Source organism: Rhinatrema bivittatum, chromosome 5 (assembly GCF_901001135.1).
Source record: "Rhinatrema bivittatum chromosome 5, aRhiBiv1.1, whole genome shotgun sequence".
Taxonomy (NCBI): Eukaryota; Metazoa; Chordata; class Amphibia; order Gymnophiona; family Rhinatrematidae; genus Rhinatrema; species Rhinatrema bivittatum.
In genome coordinates, this window is record NC_042619.1 from 2696701 (window position 1) to 2721346 (window position 24646).

General features: G+C 44.9%; 1 protein-coding gene across 3 annotated transcripts in view; it reads right to left on the bottom strand.

The window, feature by feature from the left end:
- The window catches only part of LOC115091734 (F-box/WD repeat-containing protein 7-like), a 137822-nt gene that overhangs the window by 41581 nt on the left and 71595 nt on the right, over positions 1-24646 (bottom strand). For all 3 annotated transcript variants that reach the window (XM_029601898.1, XM_029601897.1, XM_029601899.1), the window contains 3 exons: positions 18460-18596; positions 5759-5872; positions 3524-3705 (listed from right to left, as the gene is read on the bottom strand). In XM_029601898.1, coding sequence (XP_029457758.1) covers positions 3524-3705; positions 5759-5872; positions 18460-18596 — 433 coding nt within the window. The remainder of the gene's footprint in view (positions 1-3523; positions 3706-5758; positions 5873-18459; positions 18597-24646) is intronic.

Genomic DNA, 24646 nt, shown 5'->3' on the forward strand with positions numbered 1-24646 from the left:
CACCCCCAGGTCTGAATCGCCGGGTATGGGGCTCCCCCACTCCTCAGCTGCCTCGACCAGGAGGAACAGTCCCCTCAGGACCTTACCCTCCCCTGGGAGGCGGGGACAGGGACCAGCAGGTAAGCCTCTGCGGTCCTCCTTTCAGTCCCAAACCTACCTTTCTTTCCTTTATTTTTTTTTTTTTTTAAACTCAAAACTATTTTAACTAATTAACTTTTTTACTACCGCCTAATCCTAGGCCCAAAAACACAGACTGTAGGCTTTTGCACCCTCTCCACCTGCTAGGAGACAGAAGAATACTGCCGATCCCTTCTTCAACCAGGAAGGGCTAGATGATGGCATGTCTCCGGAATCTCTACCAGCCACTGACACTGAAGGAGCCGATGACCAAATTTCCAAGCTGATGGATTGGTCTTCCAGTGCCCAAAGAGACATTCCATGACCTCCCATATGGGACTGGCGTCCTTCGGGGACCATTTGAGTGTATTGCAGCAACTCTGGAAATCATGCGATGCCCTAAAGTACCAACACATCTATCATAGGGATCTGTGATAGACATAGTCCTCATGTATCAGGGGAATGGCTGGAATCCCAAAAACATGTTGACTTGAAATAAAAGGCAATACAGTTGAAAAAAGAACAAGTCTCAAAGACTGCAACCACTGGGTTACGTGAAAAAAAAAGGAAGACTGAAGGGACCCTGCGTGACATAATATAATCGTGGGTATACTCAGTGAGGCTCAGTCAAATTTCTAGAAACTTTGACATATGTTTTCTGTCCTGGGCTCCACCAGATGATGTGCGAGGACTGCCATCCTACTTGTCCCCATAGAAATATAAAAATACAAATAAAACCACTTTAAAATGTCAGAATGCAAATGTAAGAAGTCTGAAAAATAAGACTGGAAAGTTAGAATGTATGGCGCTAAAGAAAGATAAAAGTCATAAAATGCACCTCAGAATTGGTGGAAGGTGGATGACCAGTGAGAAACTAATACCAGGGTACAAATTATATCGGCATAACAGGGCATATAAAATTAGTGGAGGAGTGGCACTGTATGTTAAGTAGGGCAGGATAAAAGTTTGTCAGGAAACAAACTGAACTCTGGAATCCTTATAGATAGAAATTCCAAGGGTAAAAGAGAAGAGTATAGTAGTGGGGATAGTTTACCACCCGCCTGGCCAACATGAGGAAACAGACTGAAAAATGCTTTGTATTTTCGAGTTTATTGCAGATGCTTTTTTTTTTTTTTACTATTGTTTACATATTGCTGTATTATTCTATTTGCTTTGTAAACCACTTTAATGTTTTGCCAGAATTTCAGTTATTCAAGTCAGTAAACCAAACTTCTCATACAGGAACTCCGTATTACCATTATACAGAACTTTGTACATCCAACAACACTATTAAATTGATAGTAGTTATGAGCAGTGAAAGGCTTAAAAGGGAACTCTGGAATATTCTGCCTATTCTGCATCAAGTGCAGTCCCATGATTCACTTGTGCAATTCAGGTGAATTGCTGGTCTTCAGAGAAAGACAATTATTATTAGAAGATAAATGATATCAGCAATTTTGGCTGTGGTCCTTACTATATGCAATGTACAGTCTCAGGAAGCTTCCTGTACTAACTTCTCCATCCCATGTGCACCTGTGCCTGTAGAGGCACTTGTCTCTCTGCCCCATCCTCTGCCTATCTGTTCCAAAGGAAATGTGTCTTGCCGTGTTTCCCCCTGGATAGCTGTTCTGTAAGGGTATACACCTTGGTTTCCTGCCCCCGTGTCCCTAATCCCATAAAGGTGTATACTACCGTATGCCATCCCACACATTGTGTTCCGGTGGAGGCTCACAGCTTGCCGCTCTGCTCCCTGTATATCACTTCCCAGGGAGGTGTATGGACCTTGTTGCCATGCATCCCTACATACCAATTCCCATGGAGGTGCATAGCTCCTTCAATTGTCTCCTGCATATCATTTCCTGATGGGGTATAAACCTAATTGCACTACCCCAGCTTACCTGTTCGCATGAGATGTACACCTTACCACTCCATCCCTTGCATACCAGTTCCCATGAAGGTTCCTCCCTTACTGCCATGCTTCCTTTGTGTACCAGTTCCCATCCCCTTCCACCCACAGCATACCTATTCCCGTGGAGGTGTATACTTTACGACCCCGCCTACTGCATACTTGTTGCTGTGGAGATGCATAATGCACAGTACACCCCTGCCCTCGACCAGCTTGCCTGTTCCTATGGAGGTGTTTATAGCTTACTACCCTACCCCTTGTGTTCCCATGCCCCCTCCCCTTACTGCCGGGTATACCTGTTCCCATGGAGGTGCATGCAGCGCACAGTGGATGTGTGTCCATACAGAGCTCACCTTTCCCCCCTCTCTCCCCTCACTGCCGGGTGTATACCTGTTCCCATGGAGGTGCATGCAGCGCACAGTGGATGTGTGTCCATACAGAGCTCACCTTTCCCCCCTCTCTCCCCTCACTGCCGGGTGTATACCTGTTCCCATGGAGGTGCATGCAGCGCACAGTGGATGTGTGTCCATACAGAGCTCATCTTTCCCCCCTCTCTCCCCTCACTGCCGGGTGTATACCTGTTCCCATGGAGGTGCATGCAGCGCACAGTGGATGTGTGTCCATACAGAGCTCACCTTTCCCCCCTCTCTCCCCTCACTGCCGGGTGTATACCTGTTCCCATGGAGGTGCATGCAGCGCACAGTGGATGTGTGTCCATACAGAGCTCATCTTTCCCGCCTCTCCCCTTACTGCCGGGTGTATACCTGTTCCCATGGAGGTGCATGCAGCGCACAGTGGATGTGTGTCCATACAGAGCTCACCTTTCCCCTCTCTCCCCTCACTGCCGGGTGTATACCTGTTCCCATGGAGGTGCATGCAGCGCACAGTGGATGTGTGTCCATACAGAGCTCATCTTTCCCCCCTCTCCCCTTACTGCCGGGTATACCTGTTCCCATGGAGGTGCATGCAGCGCACAGTGGATGTGTGTCCATACAGAGCTCACCTTTCCCCCCTCTCTCCCCTCACTGCCGGGTGTATACCTGTTCCCATGGAGGTGCATGCAGCGCACAGTGGATGTGTGTCCATACAGAGCTCACCTTTCCCCCCTCTCTCCCCTCACTGCCGGGTGTATACCTGTTCCCATGGAGGTGCATGCAGCGCACAGTGGATGTGTGTCCATACAGAGCTCACCTTTCCCCCCTCTCTCCCCTTACTGCCGGGTATACCTGTTCCCATGGAGGTGCATGCAGCGCACAGTGGATGTGTGTCCATACAGAGCTCATCTTTCCCCCCTCTCCCCTTACTGCCAGGTATACCTGTTCCCATGGAGGTGCATGCAGCGCACAGTGGATGTGTATCCATACAGAGCTCATCTTTCCCCCCTCTCTCCCCTCACTGCCGGGTGTATACCTGTTCCCATGGAGGTGCATGCAGCGCACAGTGGATGTGTGTCCATACAGAGCTCATCTTTCCCCCCTCTCCCCTTACTGCCAGGTATACCTGTTCCCATGGAGGTGCATGCAGCGCACAGTGGATGTGTGTCCATACAGAGTGTGGATACATTCACCGGTGTCCGCGTTCCAAACCTTCAACGTTCTGTCTGTAGAACCACTCACAACAATGTTCTCTCTCATCTGAGATGACCAGACGCCTCCTGTGTGGCCAACCAGAGTTTGCACGCACTGCCAAGAGGAGAAAGAGAGACTATGAGAGAAGTGAAGAGTGTGAGACAAAAAGTGAATGAGTTTTATTCTACTACGACTCACCACACCAGAAGAATATTCAAATTCTGGTGCTACCTTAGTAACAAATTCTTCCCACTACCACTTTTATTTATAATCTTCTATTCCACAAGCTTCTATAAAATTATATTCGGTGCCGAACACATGAAATAGCACTTCCAATATATTTAAAACAACACACATACTTAATAAAACAATTCAGGTTAATATCAAACCTCATATCATGCCACTGCCAAATTGTTTACAACATCCATAAGCCTCCCGGAAAAGCATTGTCTTGACACCTTTCCTGAATTTAATTTCTTTCTAACCTCACACAGTGATTCAGTATGGAGAAGTTTAAAAATAGTGACCCTTTGTGATATAACATAAAACATGTAAAAAAAAAAAAAAAAATACACAGCACATATGGAGCAAACCTGCCATACCAAAACAGCACTAACTGCCAGAATCAAACAGCAACAACCCTACCTAAGAAAAGGCAGCACTGCAAATATTACATTGGTCCAAGAAAATGTGGCAGAAAAATACAGATGAGCTGGGAAGTCCAGCAGGCAGCTCTCTTTGGTATAATACAAGTATTAAGAAACGAATACGAGTGAGATCAGACAGCATACCCTGGCTTACGAGGGATATTCATTCCCGTCATGGTGTGCGCAAAACAAATCCATTTAGAGACACTATTCTCTCAGAGACCCTAAAGTCCCAATATGCCTCCTACTGGGAAAACAGAACAAATCAGACTGGTATAGATCCCTACACAGAAACTTCATGCTAACAAAATATCTCCCTTCAATCACACATAGAGAACGCAGATAGACCCCTCACCTAATGCAGAATAAGGGATTGCAAATTAATAACAGAAATATGCAGAGAACTGAAGTAGAAACCCAAGAAGCTAGACTTTGCATGTAGTGCAACACTGGAGAAAGAAATGCATTTTCTCCTGCTATCAAAATGATGCAGGAGCCACCCGTGTGTTTTGGCTGTTTAGACCATTACACGGGCATGGCAAAGAAACTAAGAGAAGATCCTGTATGCAATTCTGCCCAAACAAGGAAGGCAAGCAGACTGCTTTGGATAACAAATGAATTAATGCCGGTGGTCCTGCTCTGTGGCTGGCAGCTGAGATGTGGGCAGGCTGGACGGTCTTATTCTGAGGTCTCATTTAATTCAGTTTGGCTAAATTGTTCAAAGTGGTGTACAAACAAATAAAAAATACATCAAAGTTAATATCATACAAGCGAGTGGAGAAGCCAGAGGTCTTATCCTGCTGATGCTTTTTGTAAGACTGTAAGCCCTCTGGGGACAGGGAAGTACCTTCTTTATCTGAATATAAACACCTTAAGCTTGGATTTCAAAAGGCAAAAAATATTATCAAAAGATCCAAAAATTAAAATCCAAATATAAGAGCACAGAATAAAAATCCTCATAAAGCTATATTACATAAACTATGTACAACTGAAAATTCAATTAGACATAGGTACTTTTCTCCAAACAGCACACTGCACGCTGTTCTGCCTGCGGCTAATTTGACACCCAGCGATACAGGTACCTGGATCCCTCTAAAACCTCTACTTTTTATGTATTACTTTAGGAACACATGAACAGGTCAAGAATAAAAAAAACATGTAAACAGAATAAATAAAAAGACATCTGTTCCCAGCATATCCACAATGAACATACATGCACTAAAGGCAGTGCATGCAAATTTCTCTCACGCATATGCAAAGTCCAGAACCTGAAACTGAGTGGCTGGGGGGTCTCCCAGGACAGGTTTCATTCATGCAGAGACAGCGCTGGGAGTGCAGGCAGCGGTGATGAAGGTGTAGGTGTAGGGCAGACTGGATGGGCCTTTTGGTCTTCTTCTGCCGTCATTTCTATGTTTCTATATATGTATGGATGGATGCATGGCCACGGGTTGCGGAGATGGCAGTGTGCAGGTGACTAGAGACTGCATGAGGGGCATCTACAATGTCTCAGAGTCTCTCACCTCTCCTGTGATCGCAGACCACACCTTCAGTGTATTATCATCTGAGCCACTGACAATTCGATTGCCACAAAACTGTAGACAAGTGATGACGTGGTCATCGTGTCCCTTCAACACCTGCAACAAAGAGTGAGATGAGAGATAAGGGCACAGGGGAAAAAAATACCCCATCCTGGACTGGGAGGAATGCACCATCCTTAACTTTTGAAAGAATACAGTTTCCATTAAAGGCTGACGTTTGGATGCTAAGGGTTAACACTGATTCAGAATTATCTTTACCAACCAAAATTTCAAATATGGTCCACAACTACTTTTTTTTTTTTTTTTTTTTTTAACCAGCTTTGAAAGCTAAAAAGATCTGAATACCTCTTTTTCATATTTTAATTTGGCATCAGTGCTTCATGTAGCTTGAATTACTGCAATTCACTTTATACAGAATTAAATCACAGTCAGATGACAGGTCACAAGCGGTACAAAACACAGCAGCCCCATTCTTTTACATGATATTACCCTGGCATCAAAACCTTCACATTGCTTACTAATTTATTTATTTTTATTTATTTTATTTATTTTATTTAACAGCTTTTAATATACCGGTGTTCGTGCAAGCACATCACGCCGGTTTACAATAAACTTGAGAAAGGAGGAAATTACAAAAAACAGGGAGTGGGGGAGTGGAGCAGGAGCGAAGAGAGGGGGGGGGGGAGAGGGGGGAGAGAGGTAAAGGAGGAAAGACAGCAGCTGAGAAGGGTACAAGGAACATATCAGTATTTACAGGATAGGTTGCTTAATGAGGTTAGAACAAGGTTGATTTTTACAGCGGTTAATGAGGAATAAATAGATTATATAATGATATATATTAAAGCTTAATTACAGCAGTTATGGTGGATTATATAGATAACTTATTAAACAATTAAACACATATATATAAAGTATTAGCTTATTTACAGCAGTTACAGCAGGTAAAAACGGAGTCTTGATTTCGACATATAGGTTGTAAGTTTTAACTGGGTTACAGTGGAGCACGGTGGGAGGGTGGCGGGGGTATAGGGAAAGGGTGAGGGGAGGGAGGGTGGGGGTATGGGTGGGTTGACCTAAATGATTCTGAAAGAGAACTAAATAATACACGAAGCCTTTGTCCTTCAAGGGCTTCTCTTACAGTGTCCTCCTCTCCAGTTCACTCGTCTGACAGAGACCAGGAAGACTGGCTTTTCCCATTTCAGTTCCAGTATTGGAAGATGAGCAATTTCTAGCACTGTTTAGTTAAATCAAGAACTTATCAGAACCTGATGATTTACAGGCTCTCGGTTGCTTTTTAAAGTAATGGATGCCTCATTAGCAGAATGTGACAAGCTTTTATTTTATTTAAAAATATTTAATTTTTGAATTGTGACTGTTCTCTCAGGGATAGGAAAATTGGTTCTTACCTGCTAATTCTCATTCCTGTACCACCTCAGATCAGTCCAGACTCCTGGGTTTTGCCTCCCCTCCAGTAGATGGAGACAGCGAAAGTTTTACTGCCACTTAAGATGAGGTGCCACATGCAGTCCCTCGGTATTAATCTGTACCCAAGCCAGCAAGAAATCAACTAGACTCCCTCAAATGAGCAGGGGGAAAGAGGAGAACCTTATAAACTTAAAAAAAAACAAAAAACAGCAGCCTGTGAGGGAGTCAGTTGGACCGTTAGATGATCGAGGGGTTCAAGGGGCACTTAGAGAAGATAAGGCCATCGCGGAAAGATTAAATGATTTCTTTGCTTCGGTGTTTACTGAAGAGGATGTTGGGGAGGTACCCGTAATGGAGAAGAAGGTTTTCATGGGTAATGATTCAGATGGACTGAATCAAATCACGGTGAACCTAGAAGATGTGGTAGGCCTGATTGACAAACTGAAGAGTAGTAAATCACCCGGACCGGATGGTATACACCCCAGAGTTCTGAAGGAACTCAAAAAATGAAATTTTAGACCTATTAGTAAAAATATGTAACCTATCATTAAAATCATCCATTGTACCTGAAGACTGGAGGATAGCAAATGTAACCCCAATATTTAAAAAGGGCTCCAGGGGCGATCCGGGAAACTACAGACCGGTTAGCCTGACTTCAGTGCCAGGAAAAATAGTGGAAAGTGTTCTAAACATCAAAATCACAGAACATATAGAAAGACATGGTTTAATGGAACAAAGTCAGCATGGCTTTACCCAGGGCAAGTCTTGCCTCACAAATCTGCTTCACTTTTTTGAAGGAGTTAATAAACATATGGATAAAGGTGAACCGGTAGATATAGTATACTTGGATTTTCAGAAGGCATTTGACAAAGTTCCTCATGAGAGGCTTCTAGGAAAAGTAAAAAGTCATGGGATAGGTGGCGATGTCCTTTCGTGGATTGCAAACTGGCTAAAAGACAGGAAACGGAGAGTAGGATTAAATGGACAATTTTCTCAGTGGAAGGGAGTGGGCAGTGGAGTGCCTCAGGGATCTGTATTGGGACCCTTACTTTTCAATATATTTATAAATGATCTGGAAAGAAATACGACGAGTGAGATAATCAAATTTGCAGATGACACAAAATTGTTCAGAGTAGTTAAATCACAATCAGATTGTGATAAATTGCAGGAAGACCTTGTGAGACTGGAAAATTGGGCATCCAAATGGCAGATGAAATTTAATGTGGATAAGTGCAAGGTGATGCATATAGGGAAAAATAACCCATGCTATAATTACACAATTTTGGGTTCCGTATTAGGTGCTACAACCCAAGAAAGAGGTCTAGGTGTCATAGTGGATAACACATTGAAATCGTCGGTGCAGTGTGCTGCAGCAGTCAAAAAAGCAAACAGAATGTTAGGAATTATTAGAAAAGGAATGATGAATAAAACGGAAAATGTCATAATGCCTCTGTATCGCTCCATGGTGAGACCGCACCTTGAATACTGTGTACAATTCTGGTCGCCGCATCTCAAAAAAGATATTATTGTGATGGAGAAGGTACAGAGAAGGGCTACCAAAATGATAAGGGGAATGGAACAACTCCCCTATGAGGAAAGACTAAAGAGGTTAGGACTTTTCAGCTTGGAGAAGAGACGACTGAGGGGGGATATGATAGAGGTGTTTAAAATCATGAGAGGTCTAGAACGGGTAGATGTGAATCGGTTATTTACTCTTTCGGATAGTAGAAAGACTAGGGGGCACTCCATGAAGTCAGCATGGGGCACATTTAAAACTAATCGGAGAAAGTTCTTTTTTACTCAACGCACAATTAAACTCTGGAATTTGTTGCCAGAGGATGTGGTTAGTGCAGTTAGTATAGCTGTGTTTAAAAAAGGATTGGATAAGTTCTTGGAGGAGAAGTTCATTACCTGCTATTAAGTTCACTTAGAGAATAGCCACTGCCATTAGCAATGGTAACATGGAATAGACTTCGTTTTTGGGTACTTGCCAGGTTCTTATGGCCTGGATTGGCCTCTGTTGGAAACAGGATGTTGGGCTTGATGGACCCTTGGTCTGACCCAGTATGGCATTTTCTTATGTTATATATATACATATATATATAACATAAGAAAATGTTTGCAACTTTACGCTGCAAATGTTAGTATATATGGAGGTCGTCCATGGTGCAGTCCGGTAGGTAGCTGTTCGAACACCACACTAACACCAGGTAGAGGGTAGGCGGTAAACTAACAGGTTAAGGACACGGCAAAATAGTGGGTTACAAAGGAGATAATCGGAGCGCGCGTCACCGTATCGGAGGGGAATAGCTAATTCGTTCATTAAATAGCTAATTCGTTCATTTACATATCATATACATGCTGCGTGCTGAAAAGGTTACGGGTCGGTTTCAAGAAGCGCTAAGGACGTGTGAAACTGGAGACTGTATCGCAGGATCGCCTTACGCGTCCCAATTGTGCGCCCACAGCGAGTTAATCTCCAACCGCACCTTACAGTATCGAGCTGTCAGTTGGAAATAAAAAGGATACAAAAAGCGTGGCTCTAGTTGTTATATCTGTATCTATTGAGGTTTCCAATACCTCTTATAAATTCATGGGAGCCTCTGGCTGCAGATTTCCCATTTGATTTTCTATTCCACCGTTAACCGGTAAGTAATAAACTTTCACAAAAGCTGGTATCGCTTGATTAGGTATTTTCAATATATTTTGCAAATACTCAAACATTTCCTTAGCAGGAATTAAGTTTTGCAGAGGAAAATTCAAAACCCTGAGATGAATATATTTCAAAGAATTTTCAATAATTTCTAATTTCTTAAAATTAGGAATCTCAGACTTAACCAAATTTTTTTTGTAAATTCCATGGACAACAGATTCTGGATGTATCCAGACCTGGCAAGGACTACTCAAATGAGAAGGAAGGAATTCCTAAAATTAAAATCTGAAGTCCTTGCCAGGGGAGCTGGATACATTTTGAAGTATCCATGTAGATGTGAAATAAAATATTTGGAGCACAAATATGTACTTTTTGAGATATCTCAATTGCAGGCATTTCTGGATTCTCATCCCTCTAATACAGAAATTGGTTAACAGCTAAAATAAGATCCGGCTGAAATCTCTGATTATTAAAGGAGGAGATTTTCATTAATCTTCTCTGTTGTGCTTTGATTCCTTTAAATCGCTCAAATTATAATAAGTGTCTCCTGGATTTGCTTAGAGATAAAACAGATAAATGTTATACTTCAAAATTTTGAATTGTACTTTAATTTTGGGAATTGTTTTTTTTATCTGTATACAATTACAAATGTTCGTTTGTTATAAATTTTGAAATTCATAAATAAAAAAATTTAAAAAAAGGAATAGACCAAAACTCACTTTCTTCAGAGCGCCATAGCTACCATGATCATTACCTTGGTGAAAGTCCTGGGCGCAGCTGCCAGACCGAAGGGGAGAGCGCAAAATTGAAAATGTTCCCCCAGAATCATGGACCTCATCTCTCTGATGATCTAAATGGATTCCTATGTTCAGGTATGCTTTGATCAAATCCAGGGAGGCCAGTTACTCCCCTTTGTGCACAGCTGCAATCACGGAAGATAGAGTCTCTATCCGGAACCGAGGAATCTCAAGAGACATGTTCACACCTTCTTTAAATCCAAGATCGGGCAGAACGTGCCCTCTTTCTTGGGAATGATGAAATATATAGAATAGCGGCCTGTTCTTTGCTTGTCTGGGGGGATGAGGACAATGGCTCCCAACTGACACAGCCGTTGTACAGTATATCTCTTACTGCAAGCTTCTTTTCCTGGTATGAACATGGGAAAACCAAAAACCGGTCTCATAACGGGCGAGCAAATTCCAAAGCGTAACCATGTTTTATCACACTTAGGACCCACTGGTCAGACATGAATGTGGCAGCGTACTGATAAATCCTGGAGGATTGGAAACTACATCTGGCGTGGCCAGTGAGGGGCTATCAGAATCATTACGCCCTTGTCCTTCCGTAACTTCACGAGAGTCTTTGATTATGAGTGGAAGTGGAGGGTATGCATAGAGGAGACCGCTGGCCCACGAGAGGGCAAAAGTGTTTCTCGGTTGAGAGTGGTGACTGCGAGTGAGGGAATAGAAGTTTTCTACTTTGCGGTTGTGGACTGACGCAAAGAGGTCTATGTGAGGGTAACCCCAACGTTGGAATATTGTGTCCGCTACCGTGGGGTAGAGAGACCACTTGTGCGGAAAAAACGTGCGGCTCAACTTGTCTGCCTACACATTGTCCACGCCCGGCAAGTAGGTGGCTGTGAGGTACATCGAGTGGGAAAAGTCCCACGCCCATATCTGTGCAGCTTCCTGACACAGGAAGTAGGAGCCAGTTCCCCCTTGCTTGTTGATGTACCACATCGCCACCTGGTTGTCGGTTTGAATCAGGATGGTCTTTGTTTGAGAGGCAATCCTGAAGGACCCTGAGGACATTTATTTTATTTATTTATTTGAACAGTTTTATATGCCGATAACCGTTTGCACATCGTGCCGGTTTACATGTAACTTACTAACCAAAGTATATATATAGGCGTTGCCTTTACAAAGAACAGTGAACAAAAAGATGCAGTAACAAAGCGAATGCTAGATAAATTAATAGGAGGGATTCAACTGGGAGTAACATAGGTTGGGAGCGGGGAGAGAGTAAAAAACAATAATAAACAAGAGAAGGTTATATACAGAGTTCCATGATGCATTCGTAGGTATTGCTGGTTCTTGTTTGGGGGAAAGAAAACGGGAAAGGGGCTAGTGAGGGTAAAAGTTGGAAGTGGGTCAACGAGGGGGAGGGTCAGTAGGCGAGGATGAAGGGGGGTAGGCTTGGAGGAAGAGCCAGGTTTTGAGTTTCTTTTTGAAAATGGGTGTGGAGGTTTCAGTGCGTAGGTCTAGCGGCATGGCGTTCCAGAGGGTGGGGCCGGCGAGAGAGAGGGCTCTGTTGGTTGTGGAGATAAGTCTAGTAGATTTTATAGAGGGGGAAAACTAGAGTTCCACGTAGGAAGGAACGGGTTGGTCTTGTGGAGGTGCGAGGTAGGAACGGTGGGTTTATCCAGTTGCAATGTTCGTTGGTGATGCTTTTGTGAATGAGGGTAAGAGTTTTGTATATGATGCGTGATTGAATGGGAAGCCAGTGGAGATCAATGAGAGTGGGAGTGATGTGGTCTTTCTTATTGGCATTTGTGAGGATGCGTGCGGTGGCGTTCTGAAGGAGTTGTAGAGGTTTGATGTAGGTGGCAGGAAGGCCAAGGAGGATAGAGTTGCAGTAATCAATTTTCGAAAAAATAATAGATTGGAGTACAGTACGGAAATCAGTACATATCTGATTGCCCCAAGCTCCAGGAAATTTATCTGGTGTTTGGCTTCCTCTGGAGACCAGGCTCCCTGAATCTGTAGGTCGCCGACATGAGCACCCCACCCTAAGTTGGAGGCATCTGTTGTCAAGGTAATTTGAGGTTCTATAGCCTGAAATGGAAGTCCATTACCTGCTATTAAGTTCACTTAGAGAATAGCCACTGCCATTAGCAATGGTAACATGGAATAGACTTAGTTTTTGGGTACTTGCCAGGTTCTTATGGCCTCAATTGGCTACTGTTGGAAACAGGATTCTGGGCTTGATGGTCCCTTGGTCTGACCCAGTATGGCATTTTCTTATGTTCTTAAGGCCTTGAGTTAGATTGGAGTGTTGCATCCACCAGGCCAGTGAAAGTCAGAGCTGTGTGGTAACGTGAACAGTGCTGGACACTGGCTGACAAGCTAGAACCCACTGAGATTTTAGAGTCCTCTGCATGACTCTCATAGCTAGGCGGGCCATCGGAGTGACATGCACCGAAGATGCCATGTGGCCTAGCAGTATGAGGAAGTGACGAGCAGTTGAGGATACTCGAGTCTGTAAAAGATGTGCCAGAGAGGCCCAGGTGAAAGCCCGATCCTGAGGAAGGAAGGCTTTCGCCTGTATAGTATCTAGGTCAGCCCCTATAAAAGATAGGGTTTGGGATGGAACTATCTTGGATTTGGGATAGTTGATTAGAAACCCTAGGGAGATCAGGGTATGGAGAGTGAGATGCAAGGGCGCCAATGCGGCTTGCCGAGTCGGGGCCCTTATCAACCAATCGGCCAGATAAGGGTAGACATGGACACCCTGCCTCTTGAGGAATGCTGCGACTACTACAAGGCACTTGGTGAATACTCGTGGAGCAGACGTCAGGCTGAATGGCAGTATACGGTACTGGAAGTGACAAGGGCCGACCAGGAATCACAGAAATTTGTGATGAGACGGAATAATTGAGATGTGTGTGTATGTGCCCTGGAGATCTAGAGAGCATAGCCAATCTCCTTTTTGAAGAAGAGGAAGTAGAGACTCCAAGGTTACCATCTTGAACTTCTCTCTTTGCAGATACTTGTTTAGTGCTTGAAGGTCCAGAATTGGACGAACGCCACCTGACTTTTTTGGGCTGAGGAAATACCGGGAATAGAAGCCCTTCCCCATTGGGAGAGAGGCACTGGTTCTATTGCCTGGGACTGGAGGAGGGTTGATAACTCCTGTTCCAGGAGAGTGGTCGGATGATCCCCACATCAGCCGAGATGGGGAGTTCACCGGTACAACCAGGAAGTTGAGGTAGTAACCCTGAGTGACTACTGCAAGTACCCACTGATTGGTGGTAATTGTGTGCCAAGTGTTGGTGAAGTCGCACAACCGACCGCCAACCGGTACTGATGGAAGAGGAGGTTGGCCTATGCTCTACAGGAAGGAGTCAAAACCATGATGCTGGTCCTGGCTGAGAGCAGGTTGGATCTTCTGAGGTCTGGACTTACTTTTTTGATAAGGCTTAGAATGATGACCTCAGTAAGCCGGAGGATAATACTTTCTTGGTTTGTAAGCCGGTCACTTAGCATCTTGCCTGAATGTCCTCTTGGAGGTGGACAAGAACTCAGCAGGTACTGAAGAAAGTTGACACAACGCCACAGTCTCCTGAATTTTGTCTCTGAAGAGATTATTCCCAGCACATGGCAGGTAAGCCAACCTATCCTGTACCTCTGGTCTGAGGTCAGAGGATTTCAACCAGGCCCACCTTCTTGCACTAATTCCCACTACGGACACCCTAGAGGCAGTGTCAAATATGTCGTACGCAGCACGGACCTCATGTTTACCAGCATCCAGGCCTTTTGAGCTAGAGCATTAAGGTAATCCTGGAATTGGTCAGGTAAAGATTCAGAGAAATCCTGTAACTTCTTAAAAAAGGTTTCTGTTATACTGGGTCATGTACAACTGGTAAGAAGCAATGCAAGATATAAGCATTGAGCCATGAAAAACCCGTCTGCCAAAAGCATCTAGGGATTTCTGTTCCTTTCCTGGAGGAATAAGGTTTGGAACGTCGTGCCTTTTTCTGGGCTGATTCCACAACCACAGAGGGATGATCCAGTTGTGATCTTTGAAACCCAGGAGCTGACTGCACAAGATAGGTGGCATCTGTCTTATGGTTGACAGGTGGAACTGAACCTGGATGCTCCCAATTCCTCTTTAGTAGATCAATTAGGATTTCATGAATGGGAATTGACATGATTTCCTTAGGAGCATCAAGAAACTAGAGTACTTCCAGCATCTTGTGCCTGGAATCTTTTTCTGTCTGAAGCTGAAATGGAATTGTTTCAGACATTTCTTTAATGTAGTTAATAAAAGACAGATCCTATGGAGGAGAACGCCGTATCTCTTCAGGAGGGGAGGGCTCTGAAGGCAGATCATCTGTATCCTGGGAAGAATCATCAGTCCAAGGATCATAAGGTTGATCAGCAGCTCCCTGAGGATCTTCAGAAGGGAGAAAAGGCATTAATCCCGAAGGACCAGGCCTAGGCATCGATGGAGGCACCAATGGAACTGGCGACATCGATGGATGAGTCGGTGGCAGAATTCCAGACAGCGGTATGGGTATCTGTTTCTTAGTCTTCTGATGACACAAGTATTGGCATCGAAGGAAGAGGATATACCGGTGTTTTCAGCTCCAGCGGTGGAAGGGCACAAAGCAACGTATCCAATCTACCCAGTAGCAGTGCGAGCACCATGGGAATTGGATCGGTGACCGGCTCGGGCAACAGTATCAGCATCGATGGAGGCTGGAAGCTGTGCAGTGCTTTACCGATGGCCTCTTGAATCATCTGATCCAATTCCTCACAGAAGCCTGGGGCGTGGAACCCCGGCACCGGAGTAGGAGGCAGCACTGGCGCAACGGGAGGGTCCACCGGTGAAAGTGGCATCACTGCTCCCAGCACCGATGAAGGTGGGGAACGCCTCGGTGACATGGTCGCAGAGGAGGATGGGGCCTTCTCTGGACGGGATTTCTTTGTCGGTGGCTCTGTCGACGCCGATGCCAAGGACTTGCCTGGTTTGGCGGACTGAGCCTTCCGATGCCGATGACGCTTTTCATGATGTTCTCCTCGGTCTGTTTCTTAAGGCGAAGAGGAAGAAGTCAACACCTTCGGAGTAGTCGATGCCAATCGGACAGCACCAGTGTCCCGTTGCTGACGAGAGGTCGATGGCACCAGCTCAGATGAAGTCGAAGTGGTCGATTGAGTCGGGAGTTTTGAATGAAAAAGAAACTCCATCTTCTCCAAACGGGCTTTGCAGCCCTTCGGCGTCATTTGGGCACATTTGATGCAAGTTAGGGTATCTTGGTCAGACCCCAAGCACAAAACACAAACTCTATATGGGTCTGTGATGGACATTGTCAGAGGTCAATTGGGCACCAACGAAAACCCGACGCCATGGCTTTGACAAACATTTAGCCGCGGTGTGGTCGATGGCCAGTAGGCCCCGAAGGGAAAACTCAACGGGAATCGACCACAAGCGAGAGTAAAGCCTTACCTTTCAACCGCAGAGACAGATATCAATAGGGGGACCCCTATAGGGTAGAATTGTTTGAAAATTTTTAAAGAAGTTCTGTGAGGAAAATTCCTGTCAGCAATCTCAAGAGAGGTCCTTAACCCGCATGGCTACTGCTGTGCGGAAAAAGAGACTGAAGTGGGACCCCTGCTGGATGCAGGATCAGTGCATTGCTGGGCATGCCCAGTAGGTGCCAGTCAAATTTATAGAAACTTTGACAAAAGTGTTCAGTGATTGGGCTCCACCTGATGTCACCCATATGTGAGGACTAATATCCTGCTTGTCCTGTGAGAATAACTTTTGCAAAAATTTCACCCCAAGCACTGACTCAGGGGACTTCCACTCAGCCAGCATCCTCTCCTCTACGTCAGGGTGCAGAGGAAAGGGGACTTTCACACTCCTTTTATGATAGAATCCCATTAGGCATACCCTGCAACTTGACATTCTCAAGATGCAAAAAGTAACTACCTGCTCAATTAACTCATCGATCTCAATCTTGCGGAAGAGACGGATGACAGTCACCCCCAGAATCTGGGAGAATTTCCCTCCCCTCCAATAGTCCAAACTTGCCTCGTTCTGGGCTGGCTCCCTGCGCTCTTAGGTGGTACCTGTAGGGACAGTATAGGAGGAACAGCTTCAAAGGCCATAGAGCCGTCCCCCAGCAGAGCTACTCCCCGGCTTCTTAAATGCACATAGGATCTGATGCAGGAATCGAGAAGTCCCCCAGGTCCCCTGGGGGAGAAAATATTGGCAGCTCCAAGGGAAAAGCTACTTGTAGCAAGGTGGAAGGCACAGAGGAGCCCCCACAGGCTCCATTTTGTGCTGGTCTGCAGGCGCGGGAATCCCTGTAAAAAAAATAAATAAATAAAAGTTGCTGAAGAAGCAGCAGCATCTGCTATCGGCCATGTGGCTGCACCATCAGGAGCAGCCAATGCCTGCCTCACATCATGGGGGTGTGCAGGGGGGAGGAAGCAACACTCAGCTGGGACCTCCCCCTGAGTGTACGCATGCAAGACAAAGCAGTCCCTTTGCCACAGTTGCCGCAGTGGAATTAGGCCTCCCTGTAGAGTGAGCCTCAGCCACATGGCTGCTAATTATCGCAGTGCCCTCCCTCCGGAGCCAGCCTTTCTGCAGCACTTACCTGCCTGTCGAAGCCTCCCACCATCCTCCCACCATTGTTTTTTTAATAAACAACCTGTGCCAGCAGATTGATAACATGGTGTGGCCAGGGGGAGGAGAAGGAACTCAGCAAACCTCCTCTCAGCCACAGGGGAACACTTGCTCTTGCTTTATTATATTGTTATTCAGCCAAGTCCCCTCTAGGACTCGTGGTCTGGCTTGGGTCTTATCCTGCTACACTTCCCGGTGCCGCCACCACCCCTAGGTAGTGGCGATGTCGTCACACGAGGAAATCAATGTCCAGGTCCGGACTGGTGTAGCAGGATGAGATGGAAAAACGTTTTAATTTCTTATTTAAATATCTGATTATGACTTTGGAAAGATTTTAATTGTATAAATTGTTAAAGATTTTGATGCCGAAGGACCAGGAGCCATGGTATCCACTGGTGCCAAGGGGCAGAGCTGTCGTCTAGGAAGACATGTGTGGGAATGACCTCATTCTCGGAAAACCCTTCTAGGCTCGGCACTGTCCAACGTTAACACCCACAGAAAGGCAGTTAAAACCCTAAACTGAAAGCAAAACCTCTGTGGGCCATTTTAGTCTATTATAAATTCACTGGTGGTGTTTTACTCCATTCTATGTCCGGTAATCCGGGAAGTGAGTGTCTATGGGGGGGAAGGTACATGCTTTACGCTGTGACTTCTCTCCTGTGCACCCTCCATAATCCATACTTGGGCTATCTGAATGTACTCAGAGCTGGCATGGGATGGAATCACCTCCTGCTGGCTTTCCGCTTCCTTGACCACCCCTTAATTCCTCATTGATGCCTTCCTTTATTCCAAGGCTCACAATCTGGTGCGCCTCCTGGCCATGCTTATAAAGCGACGGAAGAGGCAGGGCCACATGGCTGGAAAGACTTAAGCAGGTGGTGGTTTACAATGCCTGCATTCAGGCACGTGGACCACTAGCCAGGATACAGGTGGGCATCAGTACCTGGGGAAGGAAGGGGAGGTTATACAGGACACCATCAGCGGGAGTTGAGGGGGAAGAACGCATCGCCAGCACTGAACGATGGTCAGGAGATGGGGGTGGGAGATGCCAAATTGTTAAGTCATACAGAGCAGCAGCTCCCTCTTGCTCTACCTCCTGTCCTGTCCACCCACACATTTAACTTCTGGAGCTCTGTGCTCCTGATCAGTAATATGAGCGCAGTACACCCTGAGCGTTACATCCACCCACCTTCGGGGGCCTGATGTCTCCATGTCTCCAGTTCATGTCAATCTTGTGCTGCCTCATGAAGGCGAACTTCCAGGGGCTGTACATAAAGGTGGGGGTCAGCATGCGCTTCCGACGCAGGCTCAGGGGCTCCTCGATGCCTGTTCAGATAAAAGCAGGAAGGCAGGCGTCAGTGTGCGAAGGACAGAGGCAGGCAGAAAGATCTGACAGCATGGCCAAACAGGAAGGAAAAAGAGCTGGGCAGAGAGAGAGACAGGCAGCAACATCCCAACCTATGAAAGTTCAGCACTGCAAACACGCAATCTATCTTCTAGGGAAAGGAAAACAAGTTGCTATAGTAAGACTGCATGACCTCAGTCACACATGCACAACACAGAGGCCCTCATCAAATGCAGAATAAAAGACCAGAATTAGTAACAGAAATGTGCAGAGAAAAACCAAACTGACTCTGCATGTAGTACAACACCAGAAAAGAGAAACAAATGCAAAGAGATTAGAGATACACGTTCCCAAAACAGAGGGCAAACAAAGACAACCCACAAGACTAGAAAAGAAACCGCAGCCATAGCAGCAAAATATACCGAATCCTGTGATCTGAGCAGAGACAATACAACCAAGAAGCAGAAGCTGGAAACTGTCTATTTCTTTTCTGTGCTGAAGATATCGGCAGATAAGGATCACTTGGCATCCCCAGTCTGCCCGTTTGGGTTGCCTGCTGTGCTGTCAGAAGTCTTGCCTGAGTTACAGTATCTTTTTTTTTTAATTTTTAATTTTCAAAATTATATATTTTTCACAAGAATACATCCTTGTACAGAAATATTGGTACATTCACTCGGGAAATATATCAAAGAAAAACATTGCTTATAAGCATTATCTGCACCTAAAATATAAGAAATATGGAGGGGCAGAAATAGAAGCATCAGATAGGGAATACTAAATAAAGAAACAGTTACGTCGAGTAGTTACACAACTTATATCTATGCCGAACCACTAGTGGAACCTTCTCGGGTATGCACAATCGAAAAAGCTCTAAGCTGATCATGCTCGAAGACGACATAATTTGTATTTAAATATCTTATACAACATCTGCACAGGTATCTCAGATTAAATCTGGCTCCTAATTGAAGTGTCTTAGCTCGCATTGTAAGGAATTTTTTACGACGTAGTTGCGTCGACTTTATCACATCTGGGTAAATCCATATCTGACGACCATAGAAAAGGGTCGATATCTAAAGAAAAATTTCAATAAGTTATTGCGGTCAGTCAGAAAGGCAAATGAGACCAACAATGGTCTTCTCTTGTTGATTTCCATATCCTGTGAGATATCCAGTGTCGGTGTCTGTCTTGCTGCTTCTTTCTCTGCCCGGTCAGCCTGCTTGAGATAGTAAGCTTTTATAATTACAGGATTGCTGACTGTGGAATTTTTAGTATTTGCTGAATATATAGCTTAAACATCTCCAGAGGGGAAATCATATTTATTACAGGAAAGTTCAACACTCTAAGGTTATGTGACCTAAGAGTGTTCTCCTTGTTCTCTAATCTCCTATTATTAGCAAAGTTCGATTAAACAAGCTGCTATTGTATTTTATCTATGGTGGAAACCCTGATCTCAAGATTTTCCACCTTTGCATTGAATGTGGAAATCAAATTAGTATTCAACACAGTTTGATTTTTTGTTTCTACGGTTATTTGGGACAGTGATACTATTGAAGATTCTATTGATTTTAGAACTCTCCATATTCCCTCTAGAGACATTTCCACTGGACGTTGCAAATTAAGACCATGTATCATAATATTAGATTGCGCAACTCCCGTTTCCACCTTAGTGCCAATGCTCAGTCCAGTACCTTGTGAAGAAATCAATGCCACTGCACGATGCTCCTCAGTCGGGGAGTCTTGATCTAATTCACCCGTGGCTCTTCTAAGACTCGTCCCAGCCTCTCCTCAAGGCCCCGTGGTTTTCTCCAGGGTTTCCCTCCATCGCTCTGGCTCAAATTCTCCTTGTAAAAACTCAAGGAGCTCCCCACCATTGCTGGTATTAGGGTTGGCTCGTCCGTTTGTCTGGGGTGAGCAGGCCTGTTCGGCTCACCGGGGCTCAAGGTGGTGTCAAAGGTCAGGGGGGATGGCGCACACTCCACCGTCGTTGCCCCAGCGACCAAATCCTCCGGTTAAGAAGTTGCAGCTCCTGCGAAGAAACCCTCGATGCGGGGTTGAAGAGGATCAGACGAGGGTACGCTGACACTCAATCCCCTTAATTTCCCCTTTCTTTTAGTATGCGGCATTTCGAAAGCTTAGGAAATTTCAAAAAGAAAAGCCACACAACGAGAGATCCGATGCAGAGTCCTACTCGGCAGCCATCTTGTCCCTCTGAATTAAAGTATCTACTCGGCATGAATAACAGAAGCAAGGTTATGTTGATTGAGGCAGTTGTATAATGATCAAATCTGGCAGGAAGCTCTTACTACTTTAAAGATGTGGGATTTCATGAGGAGATTTAGGTCAAATTGAACCCTGAGACTTCACACAGATTCTCTGAGCTGGGGGGGGGGGGGGGGGGGGGGTTCCCAATAGGGAAAGTGGAGATCTCAGCAGGTGACCTTGGTGCCTTAGCCAGGAGTTCAGCTCTAGAGGGGTTAAGTTTGAATTTATAGTTACTGACCCTTGGACTACTGCCTTGAGATAGTTATTGAGATTGGCAATGGGAGAAGCTTGGACAGACCCCATTTTATGCAAAGTTGAATGTCATGTGCAAACAGGTGGCATTCAATATTGGAGTAAACTGGGTTGCAGACTGGATGAACTTTAGATAATAAAGAAAACAGTGGGGGAAGAGAGCCCTGAGGCACTCCACATGTGAGGATTTTGGACAGGATGATTGTTTGACCATAAAACAGACAGTTCTATAACTTCTGCTGAACTTCTCTCAGTGAAAAAGTAGCTTTGCACATTTCCTTGGAGCTTCTCTCCCTTCCACTTCATATGGCCCCGTCCCTGAGCTTTGCAATCTATGGAAAATATTTTCTTGTACCTTACTGAAGCCTGCAAGCCTGAATCTTATCTCCTTATCTGGTCAAGCTCCTCTTACTCCCAGTCTGCAGCTCCTCACTACCTACACCCTTCACCTCAGGCAAGTCACTCTTCCCTAGGCCTGTCTCTTCCACTGCCGCACGTCTGGAAGAGACTTCCTAAGTTGGTGCGTCATGCGCCCTCTCTGGCCTTAGTCAAATTCCAATTAACACCCCCTATGTTTTTGAGACTCTTTTTGAAACTTAATACCTAGCTCTCCTGATCAGAGTTTGGTTGGGTTTAAGCATTTCTTAATAAATTAAAATTCCCAATGTTTCTTATTTCTCTCCGTTGATAAGCAGGCATGAATTTGCCATTACACGTGGGTGATGTCATGCGAGGGCACAGACATGACACAGCTTCCATACTGTAATATGCTGTGCAAAAGGGTTATTAGAATAAATCCATTCATCTTCAAACCAACCCATGAATAAGTTGGCTATGTCAGGAGCCATTGTTGCCCCCATGGCCGTGCCACAAATCTGTTGGAAAAACACCCCTTACTTTTGCACAGCACATTACAGTATGGAAGCAATACATAGACGACATTCTTTTATTTTGGCAAGGGACCCAAGAAGAGTTCCAGGCGTTTGTTTGGTTGAATAACTGTAATCCACATTTGAAATTTACTGCTAATATTCAAGCAAGACAAATTGATTTCCTGGATATTAACATCATTAAAACCTCTGAAGGTTTTGTACCCACCCTGTTCAGAAAACCAGTAGCTGAATCCTCATCAGAGTTGTCCATGTCCCGAAGGTAAAGCTTCTGGGCAGTGGGATCACTTCCCTGGGCATAGAGGGTTTTTCTTTGGTAAAATTACTTTAACGTTGTGCGAGCGTGCATAGATTCCCTAACTGCTATGGAGACAGAAAATACTGAAGAGCTGCACTTCCTGCAGGGGTATATGTACTAGGGCTGACGTCAGATTGAAATCTGATCCGTCTCCAACTGCTATCAAGAGTACACTATACTCATTGGTCCTGAGTCCATCTGCTACACGCTAGGAAATTCCAATTATATCCATTGGATATCCCAATGAGCACTGTTGGAGCAATTGCAACCCATAGCTGATATTGTTAATAAATAAATAAGAACATGCCTTACTGGGTCAGACTAATGGTCCATCAAGCCCAGCATCCTGTTTCCAACAGAGGCCAATCCAGGCCATAAGAACCTGGCAAGTACCCAAAAACTAAGCCATGTTACTGTTGCTATTAATAGCAGTGGCTATTTCCTAAGTCAACTCAATTAATAGCAGGTAATGGACTTCTCCTCCAAGAACTTATCCAAACCTTTTTTAAACACAGCTATACTAACTTCACTAACCACATCCTCTGGCAACAAATTCCAGAGTTTAATTGTGCGTTGAGTGAAAAAGAACTTTCTCCGATTAGTTTTAAATGTGCCACATGCTAACTTCATGGAGTGCCCCCTAGTCTTCCTATTATCTGAAAGAGTAAATAACCGATTCACATCTACCCGTTCTATATTCTCATGATTTTAAACACCTCTATCATATCCTCCCTCAGCAGTCTCTTTTCCAAGCTGAACAGTCCTAACCTCTTTAGTCTTTCCTTATAGGGGAGATGTTCCCCTATAAGGCAGGGGAGAAGAAAAACTGATACTTCACGCATATCCAGCATAGCTCTCTGCTTCAACGGCAGGGGAGAAGAAAAACAACCAATAAGGGCTGAATAACAGTCTGGGTAAAACAAATAAGCATGGGTGTAGCTTGCTTATTGCGGCGGTTACCACCCCTATCTAATCAAGCTTGATATTTCACTTGGATGCAGCTCCATCACTGCTCTCTACATTAATGGTGGGGGTGGAAGGGAAATAGAACCAAAGAGCTAAGAGAAACAGATAAGTATGAGAAACAAAATGTGTGAAGCTTGCTGGGCAGACTGGATGGGCCGTTTGGTCTTCTTCTGCCGTCATTTCTATGTTTCTATGTTCCATTCCCCTTATTTTGGTCGCCCTTCTCTGTACCTTCTCCATCGCAATTATATCTTTTTTGAGATGCGGCGACCAGAATTGTACACAGTATTCAAGGTGCGGTCTCACCATGGAGCGATACAGAGGCATTATGACATTTTCCGTTTTATTCACCATTCCCTTTCTAATAATTACCAACATTGTTTGCTTTGTTTGCTTTTTTGACTGCCGCAGTCAAGCAATGGAGAATTTACTTACCTGATAATTTCGTTTTCCTTAGTGTAGACAGACTCAGGACCAGTGGGCTATTTATTTTTATATACCAACATTCGATCGAGATATCACATCGGTTTACAGATAACTGAACAAATAAGGCAAGATCTGCTTATTTTACAAAATAACAAGGAACTGGTATAATAGGAACATTAGAGCCTGGTGACTGGTATTGTAGAAAAAGGAACAATTTATAATATACAATACATTATAACATTTCAATTTGGGAATATAAATGAAAGATTTCGATCTTGATAGGGTCTTAGCGGGGTGGAGACCCAGGGAAGGGTTTTTAAAGGCGGGTAGGGGGGGCAAAGGGAAGGGGAGGGAGGGTATGTTTGGCTGTGGGGGGGGGGGGTAGGGTGGGCTGTGGGTGGGTTTCATGGGTTCGGTAACTGCAGTGTCAGTTATGTGCTCTTCTACTAGCAGATGGGAAACTGAGTCAGATTTCAAAGCTGACGTCACCCTAGATATACCCCTGCAGTGACCTCAGCTCCTCAGTATCCTCCTCGAAAAGCCATTGTGGATATATAGCTTGCATAACAACTTGATTAAACTGATTCAACAGATTTAAAAAACTGGAGACCGCCAGTGCACGCAACCAAGTTAACGCCGACACCAGACTAAATGCAGGTGTCCTGAACTAGGGATAGGCAACGGTTTACCCAAAATTGTTTAATAGAGTTTTTCTTTCCAAGGCCCTCCCCTTTTGTGTGGGCAGTCATGGGCAGGATGCTGAGTCCATCTGTGTACAAAACAAAATTATCAGGTAAGTAATTTCTCCATTTTCTAGCATGTAGCCAGATGGACTCAGGACCAGTGGGATGTACAAAAGCTACTCCTGGACAGGGCGGGAGGCTGCCCGAGGTCCAGTTAATACTGCCCTTGCAAAGGATACGTCTTCTCTAGCCTG